Below are 17,674 nucleotides of genomic sequence, written 5' to 3'. Positions count from 1 at the left end.
TCATGAAGTGCTGCTTTATAAAATTTAAAAATAAACATAGAAAATAGGAGTCGGCTATTATGCCCTTTTGAGTCTGCTCCACCATACAGTATGATCGCAGGTGATCATCCAATTTAGCACAATGTTTGCACTTTCTGTCCTCGCCCTTTGAACCCTTTAGCTGTAAGAACTATATCAAACTCCTTCTTGAAATTCAATGTTTTGGCCTCCACCCTTTACTGTGGCAGAGCAGCCACAGGTTCACCACTCTTTGGGTGAAGAAATTTCTCCTCATCTCAGTCCCAAATGACCTACCTCGTATCCTTAAATTGGGGCCTAATTGTATCCTTAAACTGTAACACTTAGAAAGTTACACTAAACATTATTGAAGGTGCTAATTATATGTCATGCTATTATTCAAATGAAGGCCAGTTATCTCTCAATCCTATGTCATTCCTCTTTATGGCAATGTATCATAATCTCTGAGCGACAATAATACTGTGATTAAAGAAATTGATTAATGAGCAAGAAATTGATACTCAACTTCTTGGCCTGTGGAGATACCAACTTTATATTTTTATATAAATGGGAGAGTACTTCCTGTTGACAGGATTTCCACTGCAATGATCAGTTTTGGTTAACTGGACCATTGAGATATGGATAATGACTTCAGAATAGCACACTAGGACATCTGAGAAAGATCTATCTGGTTCAATATTGTTGGCTGTTTTTGATTCCTGCAAAAAAATAGTTTTTGAAGTCTTTCAAAAGACATCAGTTCAATAGTTAGAATTGGTATGGACACATCTGGGAAGCACAGCTTTGCTGATAACATCTGTTGTTCATTTGAGAATAAAAGGAACACTTTTTGAAGTTTGCCTATGATCTTTTTACCGACTGTACAACATGCACTTTGAGGGAAGGGGGTCATGTGAATCTGACTGTTTTCTGGATCAATTAATTCAGCAACGTAGTGATGTTTTGGTCCAATATTTTTTGTGTTGTTGTTGTTGTTCTGTGTATTTGTACAAAGATGTTTCAAGATTTTGGGATATGGCCAAAGTCAAAGTACCGATAGTTAATGATGCTGAACTGTTTCAATGTTAATCTGATTATACATCTTTGACCTTCAAGATTTGTACTTGTGTTATATGGTCTGAGTTACTGAGAAGCAAAGGCAGTTACACTAATTTAATATTCTTAAAAGCCACCAGCACTGGCTCAGACTGGAATAAGTGAACATTGATATGCAATAAACAGTGTGACTGTAGTCCATTTCCACAATCCTTTTTGATTAGATTAGTCTGTAGGAAAATTTTGGAGGTTACATAATTGCTCATTTCCATTTAACTGGTGAAGCTGAGACTGCGTAAAGAGTTTAGTCCTGGTTTTACACCTGGTGGTTTGCAGAATTATGTTGGTTTACACTGAGGGTGACACTTGTTTCAGCATTTTTAGATAGTGTGGCAGTAACACTTGGTAGTAGGCAGCTCCTGTTTTAAGTTTCTTGCCTGACAGCTTCATCAGGTTTGTGCCTTTTTACACAATAATCTGCTAAATTATATGTAACCACATAAAAAGACAAATCTGCAAGTAAGTACATAATTTTCCATTCAAACCAAACTTTTGTCCATTTTGGAATTTTATTTCGGCTAATCTGTACATAGTGTCTGGACACAACAGTAAATTGCTCACTTTCACCATGTAGTTTATAAGAAGTGCAGGGAAATAATTTAGATTTTCTTACCTCTGATAATGAGCTATTGTAAACACAAATAAAGTTGTGAGGATAGAATATGACTTTAATTGTAAAGTTATTAAACTTGTTTACTTTTTTTTCTGAGATGTAATTCAATGCATACCATAAAAAAAGTTAGCCTGTTAATCATTACTACATATAACATTTTCCACACTTGATTGCACTTTGCATTAGACTAAAGGCTACTGCATGGTTTTTTTTTCCCCTGTAGGGTGTTAAGCCAGCCAGCTTTAACAAAGTAAAAGTCCCAGAGCTGAAAGAGATTATTGAAGGATGCATACGCCAAAATAAAGATGAGAGGTAAGAATCTGCTCGTTGTTTGTGTGGTGACATAGATTGACCTTACAGTTAGATCATGGATCATCGATGAACTTTATCAGTCTATCAGTCCCATATGACCAGCTAGGATGTGGACAGTTTTTTAATTGCTTGACACTGAAAGTCAGATGTAACAACTTTACATTGGTACTTGTATAGATACTTCAGGCTGTTTCTGGTTGGTACATAATACTTCTAAATGTCAATATTTAATTTGATTACTTCTCATTGAGTTGTTACATGATTATTATGCAAGATTTTTAAACAAATTAATCTTTTAACTATCACAATAGTTTTGTAAATAGGTTCACCCCACTGACTGGGTACACCCACAGTGTATCGTGGTGCACGTGATATTGAACTTTGGGCCACAAAATGATTGAGCTGCAGAACATATCAATTGTCAGCTTGCCCATTATAAGATGCTGAGATGGTATCAGGACAGGAGGGTGATCTAGTAGGGTAATGTAATCAGTCTGTTGGAAAGGGTAGGGCAGGCAGATTGCAAACTGTATGGTATAGTAACACCCACAGTTACTGTTAGGAATGGAATTCCAGAATTATGATCCAGTGACAATAAAGGAATGACTGCAAACTTCCAAGTCACGATGGTGAGTGGCTTGGAAAGGAATTTGCAAGTGTTACCATATATCTGCTGCTTTTGACCTTCTAGGTAGTAGGGGTCACAGGTTTGGAATACGCTGGGGATTGGGAAGGATACTAGCCTGGCAGCAATCTGTGTAGTTTAGATATGGGCAAAGGCTCCAATTCAGGTTGAGTGGATTTTAAGCTCCTGCCTTCATGGTTGCTGTCTACAGAGTTACCCTTTATACTGTAGCATACTGGCTATATTCACACCAAAACCCAAAAAAAGTTTTGCAGAGAGGACTTAAAGCAGCCATTAAGTACCATTTTCAACTGTTTCAGACATGGGTCCTGGATGTCAGTTTATTTACTTACACTATTCTGGCAGGTGGTACATTTCTGGCTCTTAGTTCCTCTACACTTGCTGCAGTATTAGAGATGGGAGTGGCCATTCACCACCAGAAGTTGTGTACTGCACAGTTGTATTTTTCAACTATATTGCAGCAAGAGAACATGTCCACCATTTTAAAATGATTGTGCCTGAATCCCACCTGCCACCCCACTTGACATATAGGCAGTTGGAACACGCTAAAACCTGCACTGTGTACTGATTCATTCTGACTGCAATTCTAAGAAACCAGGTGTTTAATGAAAAGCAGCATTTCTGTCTTCCATGCCAAAACTGCACTTTGCTATTATAATTGCTTGATAAAAGACTTCTAATCTTTAATAGCTTGGCAACACATGCCATCACTGAAAACAACAACCATATTTGCGTGGCATGGTGGCTCAGTGGTTAGCACTGCTGCCTGGGTTCAATTCCAGCCTCTGGAGACTCCTGTGTGGAGTTTTCATATTCACCCTGTGTCTGTGTGGGTTTCTTCCAAGTACTCCGGTTTCCACCCACAGTCCAAAGATGTGCAAGTTAGGTACTATTGGCCATGCTAAATTGTCCACAATGTTCTAGGATGTATAGGTTAGGTGCATTCGTCAGGGGAAATGTAAGGTAGTAGGATAGGGGAATGGGTTAGGGTGAGATATTCTTCTAAGGGACAATGTGGACTTGGGCCACATGGCCTGTTTCCAGACTGTAGTGGTTCTATGGCGCTATCCTCTCCCCAACAGATTGTTTGCTGTATGGCCATAGTATTTTTAAATTGGTTGTAGGATGTGTATATTACTGACTAGGTTAGCCTGGAGAAGATAACAGCCTTCTTCAATTACTGCAGGCCTTGAGATATATGGACACTCACAGTACTATTAAGGAAGGACTTTGACCAAACAACAGATCATGTGTATAGTTCCAAGTCAGGATGGTGTGTGGCTTGGAGGGGAACTTGCAGATAGCAATGTTCCCATTCGTGTACTGCTCTTGACTTTTTTTAAACAGCATAACTTTGGATGTTATCAAATCATGAATGCAGAGAAGGGATGTGAATGGGAGTCCAGTTTACTAGATTAGACAGGATTGAGGTTCACGAGGAGGAGCTTGGCAATTCTGGAGAGTGTGGAAACAGAAGTCCCCTGGCCGGATGCAATTTATCCTAGGATTCTCTGGGAAGCCAGGGAGGAGATTGCAGAGTCTTTGGCATTGATCTTTATGTTGTCATTGTCTACAAGAATAGTACCAGAAGACTGGAGGATAGCAAATATTGTTCCCTTGTTCAAGAAGGGGTGTAGAGACAATTCAGGTAATTCCAGACCAAGTTAAAAATCTCACAACACCAAGTTATAGTCCAACTGGTTTATTTGGAAGGGTGGCACGGTGGCTTAGTGGTTAGCACTGCTGCCTCATAGCACCAGGGTCTCAGGTTCAATTCCAGCCTCGGGTGACTGTCTGTATGGAGTTTGCACATTCACCCTGTGTCTGTGTGGGCTTCCTCCCACAGTCCAAAGATGTGCGGGTCAGGTGATTGACCATGCTAATTTGCCCATAGTGTTAGGTGCATTAGTCGGAGGGAAATGGGTCTGGGTCTGGGTGGGCTACTCTTCGGAGGGTCGGTGTGGACTAGTTGGGCTGAAGGGCCTGTTTCCACACTGTCGGGAATCTAATCTACTAGCTTTCGGAGCGCTGCTTCTTCAGGTGGTTATAGCCCAGTGCACCTTATTTCGGTTGTGGGTAAAGTGTTGGAAAAGATTATGAGAGAGAAGATTTATAATCATCTAGAGAGGAATGAGTTGATTAAGGATAGTCAGCAGGGTTTTGTGAAGGGTAGCTTATGCCTCATAAATGTTATTGAGTTCTTTGAGCTGTTGACCAAACAAGCGATGAGGGTAAAGCAGTTGATGTGGTGTATATCGATTTCACTAAGGCGTTTGTAAGGTTCCCCATGATCAGCTACTGCACAAAATACTGAGGCATGGGATTGAGGGTGATTTAGCAGTTTGAATCAGAAATTGGCTAGTTGAAAAAAGACAACGGGTAGCAGTTGATGGGAAATGTTCATCCTGGTGTTCAGTTACTAGTGGGGTACCGCAAGGATCTGTTTTGGAGTCACTGCTGTTTGTCATTTTTGTAAATTACCTAGATGAGAGTGTAGAAGGATGCGTTAGTAAATTTACGGATGACACTAAGGTCGGTGGAATTGTAGATAGTGCTGAAGGATGTTGCAGGTTACAGAGGGACGTAGATAAGCTGCAGAGCTGGGCTGAGAGATGGAAAATGGAGTTTAATGTGGAAAAAATGTGAGTTGATTCGCTTTGGAAGAGTAACAGGAATAAAGGGTACTGGGTTAATGGTAAGATTCTTGGTAGTGTAGAAGAACAAGAGATCTCAGTGTCCATGTACATAGTTCCCTGAAAGTTGCCACCCTGGTTGATAAGGTTGTTAAGAAGGCATACAATGTGATAGCTTTTATTGGTAAAGGGATTGAATTTTGGAGCCACGAAGTCATGCAGCAGCTGTGCAATACTTTGGTGCGGCCGCACTTGGAGTATTGTGTACAGTTCTGGTCACTGCATTCTAGGCAAGATGTGGAAGCTTTTGGAAAGGGATCAGAGGAGATATACTAGGATGTTGCCTAGTATGGAGGTAAGGTCTTTTCAGGAAAGGTTGAGGGACTTGAGGCTGTTTTCATTAGAGAGAAGAAGGTTGAAAGATTATTTAATTGATATATATAAGATAATCAGAGGGTTAGATCAGGTGGACAGTGACAGCCTTCTCCTTGGATGGTGACAGCTAGCACAAGGTGACATAGCTATAAATTGAGGGGTGATAGATGTAGGACAGATGTCAGAGGTAGTTTCTTTACTCAGAATAGTAGAGGCATGTTACGCAGTGCCTGCAACAATAGTAGTCTCGCCAGGTTTAAGGACATTTAAATAGTCATTGGATAAACATTTGGATAAAAATGGAATAATTTAGGATAGATAGGCTTCAGATTAGTTTCACTGGTCGGCACAACATCAAGGACCGAAGTGCTGTAATGTTCTATTTATGGTGGCATTGTAAATAAATTAAAATGTTCTCTGATATTTCTATGGTAAATATATGCCCAGAAAGTGAATTCATTATGGGTCTTCTCAGCAAACTCGCAATTGCAATTCCAATTGGATAAATTGTATAGAGGAATACATAGTGTGTTGAACCCATCTTTCATAGACATGCCTGGTATCAGTACAACTTCAGAATTATGACATGTAATTTCCTTACATCCTTTGATTTTATTAATTTGTTAAGTAGGAAGTGTGTTTTTGCAGCCGGAGTTACACAAACATGATATGTTGCTCAGCCAAAACCTTTCCATCCACTCCCAAGCTGGGTTCCCATAATATAGTCGAGAGTGTGGTACTAGAAAAGCGCAGCAGTTCAGGCAGCATCTGAGGAGCAGGAGAATCGACGTTTCGGGCATAAGCCCTTCATCCTGATGAAGGGCTTATGCCCAAAACATCGATTCTCCTGTTCCTCAAGTGCTGCCTAACCTGCTGTGCTTTTCCAGCACCACACTCTCGACTCAGATTTCCAGCACCTGCAGTCCTCGCTTCCTCCTAGTTGATTTCCTTCCCATAATATAGCCAGCGAACTTGTGTTAAATTGGCGAACGATATCCAACTCCGCTTCCTAACCCCAACTTCACTCCTTCAGTAAACACTAAGTAAGTACTATTTTTCTCAATATCAAAATAATAATCAGACACCAATGTCTTTAATTTCCAGGTCTGTTAGCCAGCTTAATCCTAGCATCCTATTCTCTTTTTGAGCAGGTACACCATTCAGGATCTTCTTGACCACTCATTCTTTAAAGAGGATACTGGGGTGTATGTTGAGCTTGCAGAGGAAGATGATGGAGCAAAATCTGCCCTAAAACTTTGGCTCCGCATGGATGACTCAAAGAAACTCCATGGCAAATACAAAGACAACAAAGCCATAGAGTTTCTTTTTGAATTGTATAAGGATGTTTCAGAAGAAGTGGCACAGGAAATGGTAAAATTCCCACTATTTACTTACATGCATAGCTGATGTGTATTGCTGAAGGCAATATAAATTTTCTTTGTAAGTTTTGCAACCAAAGTATTTGATTACATTTGATCCTATCTTTGATATATTATCATTTAACGCAATATTGAAAATAACCCTAACAACGGTTTATTGTTGAATTTAAACATGAATCTTGGGCCAGTGTTCTTGAAATTGCTCTTGCTTGAAAAAAAGACTGGAAGTAATTAGCAAATACTCCCCTCCCTACTTCATCCTGTCTTTTAGCTTTATTTAAACATTTCCTCGAAAGGAAAAGGATTTGGGTTTTGGCAAAATTATGACCATTAAACACAGTTTATAAATTGAAATTTCCAATAATCGGATTTTCAGTTGGCAAGTCACTTGCACAAGATCATATTGCTTATTCCATGTGCCAATATACGGACAGTGACTAGTCTGAGTCTTTCTTCAGCTAACAGGATCGACATCTGACTGCAGATGGGAAAGCTAAATGGTTGTTCTTCTTGAATTCTATGACCAAAGGCAAGCCTGATCCATAGTACCATGTTCATCACCACAGAGCATAGAGACAGACTATGAATCCACGCCACCTGGAATAGACATTGAACCGTGTGCTGTTGGCTCAATTCTGCTTCATAAGGACTGACCTTTTAGATGTTTATAAAATCATGAGGTGCACGGATAGGATAAATAGCCAGGGAGGAGAGTCCAAAGCTAGAAGTCATAGGTTTAAGGTGAGAAGGGAAAATTTTAAAAGGAATCTGAGGGGCAGCTTGTTCATGCAGAGGGTGGTTGTATTTGGATTGAACTGCCAGAGGAGATGATGGAGGTGGATAAAATTACAACATTTAAAAGGCAACTGGATGGCTATGTGAATAGGAGAGGCTTTCAGGAATAAGAACTAAATGTTGGCAAATGCAACTCGATCAGTTGAGGAGATCTGGTTGGCATGGACAAGTTGGAGCAAAGGGTCTGTCACCATGCTGTATAACTCTGATTTTAGGAGTCTAGTAGTATCCAGCTAGCTCAACCAACTAGTCACTGTGCCACAAGAATTCCAAAGCTAGGTTTTCCAACTTTTTTTATGCCTAGATGATAGAATAATTATTATTCTAAAATGCTATCAGCAATTCTCAGTTTTAGTATTCTTCAACACATCTTTACCTCTATTTTATTAATATGCTAAAATCTTGGTGTAATTCTGATCTAAATGTAATTGAGAAAGTTACAAACCATCTCTGCAGTTGGTGCCACCCAAAACAAAGTTCGTGCAGCATGACTAGTTCCGGACATCAAAATTCTTTCGACAGAACAAAATCAGAGCCAGTGTCAAGCTAGTCTTGGAAATAAACTTTAAAGGCCTCAGAATGAAGACCCTATAAAAGAGAGCCACCCTCAGGCCATTAGTCCAGAAATCAGATATAGGATTTCATGTTTTACAGCAATAAATTCAAGCTCAAAGTGGTGGAGTAAGATCATGAGGAAACTGTATTTTATTATACATTTTCTAATGGGCCCTACCTAAAGCCCTGTGACTGAATTGAATTTGTCCTTTTTTTTCAAGACAGTCTCTTCATGGGAGGTACTCAATGCTGGTCTTTGGACAGATTTAATTTGATTCTAAAGAAAGAAGTAGCATTTGGACAGATGGTGTCTACAAGTTGTGTGTGATTTATCTGTCAAATGGATAATGTAGATACTATTTTGGATATGTAAACAAATCATGAAGATTAAATGTTCTAATAGGATGGTACCACAGTTGACAGGGCTAACAATCCAAGTGCATTTATAATTTTTGAAGGCTGAATTTGTAAATGATTAATATCATCATGAATAAATATTGAGGTTTACTTTAAAATCCACAGGATGAGTGATACCTACATATCCATGGGAGCCATTATCACTGAATACAGCAGATGTAGATTCCTAGCCATTCTCCATTTTGCCAGTACAGGGACTTCAAACAATGTATTACGTGTACAAAGTGGCCAACTGAACAATTAGAGAATTGAGCTTGAAACCAGACATTGTGTCTGTGCAGTTTGATACCAGTGACATGTCTCTTTTTATTCAGTTTTTTGCCAATTTTCTGTCATAAAGACACAAATATTTGCAATGGCATTGCTCTGTAGTCATTGACTGTCCTCGCACTAATTTCTCAGATGGTCTGTCTCCGTCTGTGAGCTTAGGCACTTGTGATGGCTGTCCATCAAATTTGAATCGAGCTGTTCAATATATGTATCTCAGCTGATCCTAGCTTGATCTTTATGTAATTATCAACATAGCTGCTTTCCAACTGCACTTATACAAGGATCAGAAAGTAGGACTTTTTTTGTCCCTTCCCTAACCCAAGGGTACTGGAGCTTGCTGTAATTTCTAAGATGAGACATACTGACTCAACAGAAATTGCAGGTCGAATTCTGATATTTGAAAGACACTTGGACTGAGGTACAGGGATAGGAAGGGTTTAGGGGGATATGGGCCAAATGCAGGTAGATGGGACTAGTTTAGTTTTGGAAACCTGGTCAGCATGGATGACTTCGACCATGTAGTCACACTGCACACTAAACCATTGGGATAGCTACAAAGTGAAAAACAGTACATTTTCATCTTGGAGTCTTGCTTTATTGAGTACCAGCTTAGAGAGCAGAAACCTTCTGAATCTTGTGACAAAAATTACAATGTTGATTATCTCCATTTATTTAAAATATTCATACATTATCTATTTACTGAAGACAGAGAGGACAAGTTAGATTATCCATTTACTGCTGTTGAAAAAAGGATCCAGGTAATATTAACAGATACAGTCAATTAAAGAGATTCAGAGAAGTGTTGTTACAGTGAACATATGATCTGTGATCACACGGTTGAATGCATTTTAGGAACAACATGCAAGAGGAGATGTGGTATGTTGCTGTACGATCAAAGATATGCACTTGTGAAATTAATTTTTCTTCCATAGAATATTATTCCACTTTTGAAATGTGTGGTGCATCTGTTTTTTTTTAGGTAACATTGGGTTTTGTGTTTGAGGCTGACTATAAATTAGTTGCAAAGGCCATCAGAGATCGTGTGACTGAGGTAAAAAGAAAACGTGAAAGAAACCAACGCATGCAAGAGGAACTGAAGAAGAAAGAGCAAGAGAAAAAGAAAAAAATTTATGAGCTCTTAGAAGAGCTAAAGGTACCTCAAGACACAACAGAGAGTGCAGCTGGAGCGACTCCTCTCTCGCGGTCTCCAGTGCCCACAGGCCCCACAGAGATCCTGCTGAATCCTTCATTTCCACCTGAGCCTGAGGAACCAGAGGCTGATCAACATCAGACATTTCGTTATAGGAATACCAACTATTCTTCAGCTACATGTAAGACTGAATTGACATAAGTAAATCAGTAACAAAGCCAGGTTCTGTGCTCCTAATTAAGTAGGACAACTGGAATAGCTTCCCCTTGTGCTTAAATTCTTGACTAGTTATATGGACTTCATTCAAATCTATGTGGATTCAATCTGAGACCTATGGAGGATGAAATTTACCTTGGACTGGGATGTCAAACAAGTAGTATAATGTGCCGACAATTGTACAGTCTGTCTAATATTCAATTCCGACGTAATGCTGTGCCAATGGTATTTCATTTCTAAATAATGCTTAGCATCCAAAAGTAGATGGTTAAGCATCTCTTAATTCTGAGTTAATTAATAAGCACCAACTGAATTGTGTTTTCCTGAACTATTAGCCCTAATTTCTTCATATTTTCCAGGCTTTGTTAGACTAGTATCAGTAATGCAGCTCCATGCTATTTTTTTCAATATCTTTGTCCAGTCCCACATGGATCAATAAGAGATCAGGAACTAGCTGTGTGGAAGATGTTTATTTGCAGTTTGAAGTAATTTCCAAAGCTGGTTTTAAACCACAGATATGTATACATAAGTTTGCTGATTAATTGCGTAAATATATTTGCCAGGAAAATGTCAAAGCTGTGATTCAAGTAGCACAAAGAGATCAAAGAGAAGTTTGTGGATACTTTTCTCTTCCTATCTGTTCTAGAAAAACATTTTTAAAAAGAAAATGTGTTTCCACGTATACTTTCATAAAGCCAGATCAGTGCAGAATCTTGTTTTTCTAATGTACTGTGGAAGAAATACATACAGTTCTGTAATTTCACCCTTGAGCATTTCTGATATTAGCCAAACCATCTGAGTAATAGTTCACAGGATTCAAATTGTTTGTGATTTCTGGTTTATCTAATTTGATGACATTGGCAAGACATATAATTTGATATATCTTGCATTCCCTTTCCATAATATTTTCAGTTGATTACAAACCCATTTTCTAAAGAATTAACAACTCTATGTTGGTAGATTTTCACCATTTTGATACACTAAATGATAACATCATTATAACATTAAAACATTTTCACTTCCACTGATTTTAATGCTGAATAATATGTTAATAGGTGTACCAGTGAAATTCATTTAGATGATATCAGAATTTTTATTGTATTCTCAGTTTGAAAAGTAATGCAGGAAGAATGAAATTGATTTTGTCAAGGTCACATGAAACCAATTATATCCCTTTTTTTTTCTCTGCTTCTGATTTAGCTGATTGTGAGACTGATGGTTATCTAAGTTCTTCTGGATTCTTGGACTCGAATGATAATTTGCAAATGGCTGGCCAGTTAACTCCTAAATCTGGAACTGGACTCCAGTTTCCAGCAGTAAGTATAGCTGTAAACTTGTGGATGCTTTGCAGACAGCATCAAATTGTATGAAATTAATACAGTTCTCTGAGCTAATTATGGGATTAGCACTTAAGGACATTCTTGTTGGTGGTATCATTTTATCAATTTATGCCATTGTGTTTGGGCAGATTTTGGCAATATGGAGAAGCTTGTTCTCAAGTTGCAGTGTGGTAGGATAGTGTTATGGGATATTGGAGACTAGTTTCTCCAACAAATCCGTCTTTCAGTTTGCACACCTTCTCAATTTTGACTATTGAGCAGATGTGTCTATTAATTCTTGTCATTTGATTTTGAACTCATGAAATAAATATTGCAGGACCACATATTGCAAGTTAATAAATTGCTAGATTTACTATTTGGTTTGCATTCATGGGGTAGTGTACTTCAATTTCAAAAGGGATCGCTTTCTTAATTAAATTCATAATGAACAATTTCTTTAAAAACTGAGATGAAGTGAGTAGTGATTAAAGTCTGGTTGAAGATTTGTAGCTCGGGTGTCCGTTGTTGTGGTTCTGTTCGCCGAGCTGGAAGTTTTTGCTGCAAACGTTTCGTTCCCTGGCTAGGGAACATCATCAGTGCTATTGGAGCCTCCTGTGAAGCGCTGCTTTGATGTTTCTTCCGGTATTTATAGTGGTTTGTTCTTGCCGCTTCCGGGTGTCAGTTTCAGCTGTAGTAGTTTGTATGTGGGGTCCAGGTCGATGTGTCTGTTGATGGATGTTCTTGCCGTTTCCGGGTGTCAGTTTCAGCTGTAGTGGTTTGTAATATTGGGTCCAGGTCCATGTGTCTGTTAATGGAGTTAGTGGATGAATGCCATGCCTCTAGGAATTCCCTGGCTGTTCTCTGTCTGACTTGTCCTATGATGGTAGTGTTTTCCCAGTCAAATTCGTGTTCCTGGTTGTCTGAGTGTATGGCTACTAGGGATAGCTGGTCGTGTCGTTTTGTGGCTAGCTGATGTTCGTGGATGCGGATTGTTAGCTGTCTTCCTGTTTGTCCTATATAGTGTTTTGTGCAGTCCTTGCATGGTATTTTATAAACTACATTAGTTTGGCTCGTGCTGGCTATTGGGTCCTTTGTTCTAGTGAGTTGTTGTCCGAGTGTGGAAGTTGGCTTGTGTGCTGTTATGAGTCCTAAGGGTCGCAGTAGTCTGACTGTCAGTTCTGAGACGCTCCTGACGTATGGTAGTGTGGCTAGTCCTTTTGGTTGTGGCATGTCCTCGTTCCGTGGTCTATCTCTTAGGCATCTGGTGATAAAGTTGCGTGGGTATCCGTTTTTGGCGAATACCTTGTATAGGTGTTCCTCTTCCTCTTTTCGCAGTTCTGGTGTACTGCAGTGTGTTGTGGCTCTTTTGAATAGTGTCCTGATGCAGCTTCGTTTGTGTGTGTGTTGGGGTGGTTACTTTCATAGTTTAGGACTTGGTCTGTGTGTGTTGGTTTCCTGTGTACCCTTGTGGTGAATTCTCCGTTGGGTGTTCTCTCTACTAACACGTCTAGGAATGGGAGTTGGCTATCCTTTTCCTCTTCTCTCGTGAATCGTATTCCTGTGAGTGTGGCGTTGATGATTCGGTGTGTTTTTTCTATTTCTGTGTTTTTGATGATTACAAAGGTGTCATCTACGTATCTGATCCAGAGTTTGGGTTGGATTTGTGGTAGGGCTGTATGTTCTAACCTTTGCATAACTGCCTCTGCTATGAGTCCCGAGATTGGTGATCCCATGGGAACACCCATGGGATCACCAATCTCGGGACTCATTGCATAACTGCCTCTGAAGATTCAAAGATTTCAGAAGTTCAAGTATCATAGAAAGAAGGAAATACCAATCTAGCTATGCAGTTTTACACTTCAAATGTCCTCAGGAACTGGTGGCCTTATGGTATTATCGCTAGACCCAGGTAATGTTCTGGGTTTCAATCTCACCATGGCAGAATTTGAATTCAATAGAAAGTCTCCTGATGACTGTGAATTGATTGTTGGGAAAAACCCATCTTGTTCACTAATATCCTTTGGGGATGGAAACTGCTATCCTTACCTGGTCTGACCTACATGTGACTCCACCTATAGCAATGTGGTTGACTCTCAACTACCGTCAGGGCAATAAATACTGGCCCGGCCAGTGACCCCCACGATTTACGAATGATTTGTTTTTTAAAAAGGAACTTTTTTTTTATAGAACAAGACCATTTGATTGCAAAACATGAGAATGTAGAATAAATGAAAACTATATTTGAAAAGAATAGACTTTGAAAGTTCTGAGCTATCAAGCTGTTGATTTGAAGGAAATTTTATGAAATAAGGATTAAGCTGCATGACAATTATATATAAAAAAAACATGATGGGAAAGAGGACAGAATCAAAAGGAATGTTCATTAATTAAACAAAGAGTTGGAAGAAAATGGAAGAGACATATACATGATGTTGGTGGGAGGACATAAGAGGGTAACCTCTTGGAAATGTACAGTGTCAGATTATCAAGAGCTTTGAAAATATTCAAGGCAATAATTTAGATTGTTCAAGGGCAGTTCTCAAGTACATGACGTACATCAATGGTTGAATAGCCATGCCAAAAATTGTTGCCTAATGTTGTTTAGGCTAGAGCTTCTGGATTAATGGAAAATTAAACAGTAAAACATGTTCTATAAATTTGGAAACTTTGATTTAACAGGGTGAACTCTGTAGTAACGTAATTCTTAGTTTAATAATTTACAGGATAACTATTACAGGATAAAAATGTTGGAAACAGCCTGGATTGTATTTGGGGTTAATGTTCATCTTTCCCACTGGGGGCAATAAACTGATTGAGACAAGAGAACTGATCTTCTGTAAAATTTATTTGATCTTTAGTTCATTCAATTAACTGAAACTTTAGCCAGGTGTATAAAAGAAGAGTGATTCCCCTCTCCTCCACCTGATTAATGTTTAGTTCTTTAGTTTCTGATCACTGAAACATCTTTAGTCAGTGTTTATTATGTTGCATATATTTATTCCATTTTGCATCTTTCAATTGCAGAATATTGCTGTGACTATCCCCTCAAAGCATCATTTATCACTTCACAGTGGGCTAAATTCACCAGTTGACAGGTAAATCAAAATAACTATGATTAGTTGACGATCCCATTTTTCTTTCAAACCTTTAATCCAATTGTATCTCTATTTTGAAAGTTTTATGCATCTGAATCATTAATTCAGTTATAACTATCAATTAGAATTTTTAAAAAAGCGTAGGACATTATTATAGAATGTGTTTTAATTCTTTTTCCCAAGATGTGTTTATTCTTCCATTGGCATTTAAATTTGCCCATCTTTAGTCCGTGTAACTTTCACTAATTCTTACCTTGACCACAATGTGTAATCTTTCAAAGACGTAGAGACATCCTTATCAAGAAGAGGAGAATATATGATCAAGTGGTTTTGTTTATGGAGTCACGAGAAAATTTTTGTATGATCATAAAGAATTTATTATCTTTCATTGAATATCAACCTGTTCTGCAGTAATTTGTATTTGCAGTGTTTACATTAAAAAATTCTTTGTCAATAAATAACAAAGTGAAAAAGAGACCAATTTTTGGAATGTCTTATACTCCTGAAAGAATTAAATAACGAGATTGCGAGAAAGAATTAAAGTTCCACAATCACTTTGAAATGTCACATCGATTGTTAAGATCCAGTAACATTTGAACAGTCTCGTGAATCATTGAAAACTGTACAGATTTTACAATTTGGCTGTAAAAATTATTTTATAGCTCCTTTATCTTTTTAGTTGATCATCATGATGTATACAGTATTAACCAGCTATCTTACCCCCTTTGTCTGTAGTTGTGGCTCTAGTTTGTTTCATTGCACCTTGACAGCATTTGGGGAGATATATCTTATTTTTGGCAGTTCTATTCCAGAAAGAATCTCTTGAGATGAGAACCTAAGTACATAATCATTGTGTTAAACCACCGCCTTTTTAAACAAGAGTCTAGTGATTTGGAATTGTTTTAAAAAATTATAAACTTTGTCTCAGATCAGTAATGCATACAGAAATTAAATGGATCAATACTTCTCTTAAAATGGAATTACTACTTTCTCATAGTGAAAACATTAAACTCTAACCCTCCATTATTTTCTTAACTTGTAAAACAAATGATGCATTTTCATCTGTTTCAGAAACTAACTATGCAACACATTTTTTCTCACTAGTAGATTATAATTGAAAAGTTGATCAAGTTAATGGAAATCCAACAATACATTTCATAATGTTAGCTCTATTTTCTGTTCTGGTTGGTTTTATGCAGCTATGCCTCAGATGTTGCTTCTGGAATGAGTGATGGATATGAAGGTCTATCTGCAGGAGAAGGATCAACAAAACTGCCAGTGAAGCGCATCTCGAGCAAACTCATTCGTAGGCGCGGTCGATCCAGGCTACGAATTCTTAATGTAAGCATATCTTAATTCAGATCATTGGTTACTGCGCAGTACAAGAAATTGCATCACAGTTTCTAAGTGAAGATCCACTTATCTCCAATCTTTATTCTCCTGCACATTCTCACAAAGTTCTTCCCTTCATAATGTGGTACAATGTTTGTTTACTCAAACTGGAAGAAAGAACATTGGCTGCAAGTTAGAATTATATAATCTCTAGAGACACTTTCAGGGATGTTACAATGGAACAATACCAACAATAGAGTCAGATGAGATTGTGGATTATTGGTAATATCACTGGACTAATATTCCAGTGATCCTCATTAGTTCTTTGGAGTCATGGATTCAAACTGCATGAATCCACCATGGAGTTGCTGGTGGAATTTAAATCCAAGAAGGGACAACAATGTTCATTAACATCTTTTAGAAGGAAATCAGTTATCCTTATCTGGTCTGGCCTACATGTGACTCTTGATTGAGGTGGTTGAGTCTTAATTGTCTCTGAAATGGTCTAACAAGCCACTTAATCCCTGGGTAATTCCAAATGGGCAACAAATTTTGGCCTTGATTTTAAGTCCACCTTCCAGAACGAGCAAAGAAAACAAACATCTAACTGGTCTGGCTGTATCATAACACGCAGTGACTGCACTTTGTGGACTTGCTGCATTGTGCTATTGAATGTAATTGATGAATGTTGTAGGAGTAGAAATCAGTCAGTATTGGAATCATTGAGATGGATTTTCCTCCTCTCAGAGCAGTGGGCTGCCCAGGGCAGTGCAACCAGTGCCAGGTCTCCACCCACATTATTCAGTTGAAGTCTAAAAAGCAACCTAGCATTGGTCTTTGAGCCTGTTGTTTTGGGTACACACTTGCCTCCATGATGCTGATTATATTCTCCAGAAACAGGCATCCATTTATTTCCAGCCTCGAATGGTCCATACCCCCTGATGTTTGAAATGTGAAAATAGGCCATTGGGTCATTTCCTGCACCTATTGTAGTGGTACTCCAGTCAATGCAGCTTAGTACAAGTCTTTAGATGGGTAGACCAACTTTTGTTGATATGCAAATTAGGATCTGAAAAATTACACTGCAGTCTTGACAACAATCTCTAAGTTAAAAGTTAAATATCACACAACACCAGGTTATAGTCCAATGGGTTTATTTGGAAGCACTAGTTTTGGAGTGCTACTCTTTCATCAAGTAGAGATCTTTAGCTATAAATTCTGTGTCTTATGATCCTGCTCCACAGCTACCTGATGAAGGAGCAGCGCTCTGAAAGCTAGTATTTCCAAAGAAGCCTGTTGGACTATAACCTGGTGTTGTATGATTTTTAACTTTGCCCACCCCGTTCCAACACCGGCTCCTCCAAATCTAAGTTAAAAATGCATTGAGTGTACACGATGCGCACACCTCCCATTGGTGCTGGTGTTCAGAGGCCAAAGTGCTGCTGACAATACCG

At 38.6% G+C, this 17,674-nt stretch overlaps 1 protein-coding gene across 3 annotated transcripts in view; it reads left to right on the top strand.

Moving 5' to 3' along the window:
• Nucleotides 1-17,674, top strand: part of wnk4a (WNK lysine deficient protein kinase 4a) — a 70,774-nt gene that overhangs the window by 33,458 nt on the left and 19,642 nt on the right. For 2 of the 3 annotated variants that reach the window (XM_060849075.1, XM_060849072.1), the window contains exons 5-10: nucleotides 1,950-2,038; nucleotides 6,841-7,063; nucleotides 10,088-10,439; nucleotides 11,675-11,790; nucleotides 14,818-14,888; nucleotides 16,088-16,229. In XM_060849075.1, the coding sequence (XP_060705058.1) occupies nucleotides 1,950-2,038; nucleotides 6,841-7,063; nucleotides 10,088-10,439; nucleotides 11,675-11,790; nucleotides 14,818-14,888; nucleotides 16,088-16,229 (993 nt within the window). The remainder of the gene's footprint in view (nucleotides 1-1,949; nucleotides 2,039-6,840; nucleotides 7,064-10,087; nucleotides 10,440-11,674; nucleotides 11,791-14,817; nucleotides 14,889-16,087; nucleotides 16,230-17,674) is intronic. The other variant, XM_060849074.1, reaches the window with a different exon arrangement.

Source organism: Hemiscyllium ocellatum, chromosome 32, assembly GCF_020745735.1.
Source record: "Hemiscyllium ocellatum isolate sHemOce1 chromosome 32, sHemOce1.pat.X.cur, whole genome shotgun sequence".
NCBI classification, from domain to species: Eukaryota; Metazoa; Chordata; class Chondrichthyes; order Orectolobiformes; family Hemiscylliidae; genus Hemiscyllium; species Hemiscyllium ocellatum.
This window is presented reverse-complemented; position numbering and strand designations above follow the sequence as displayed.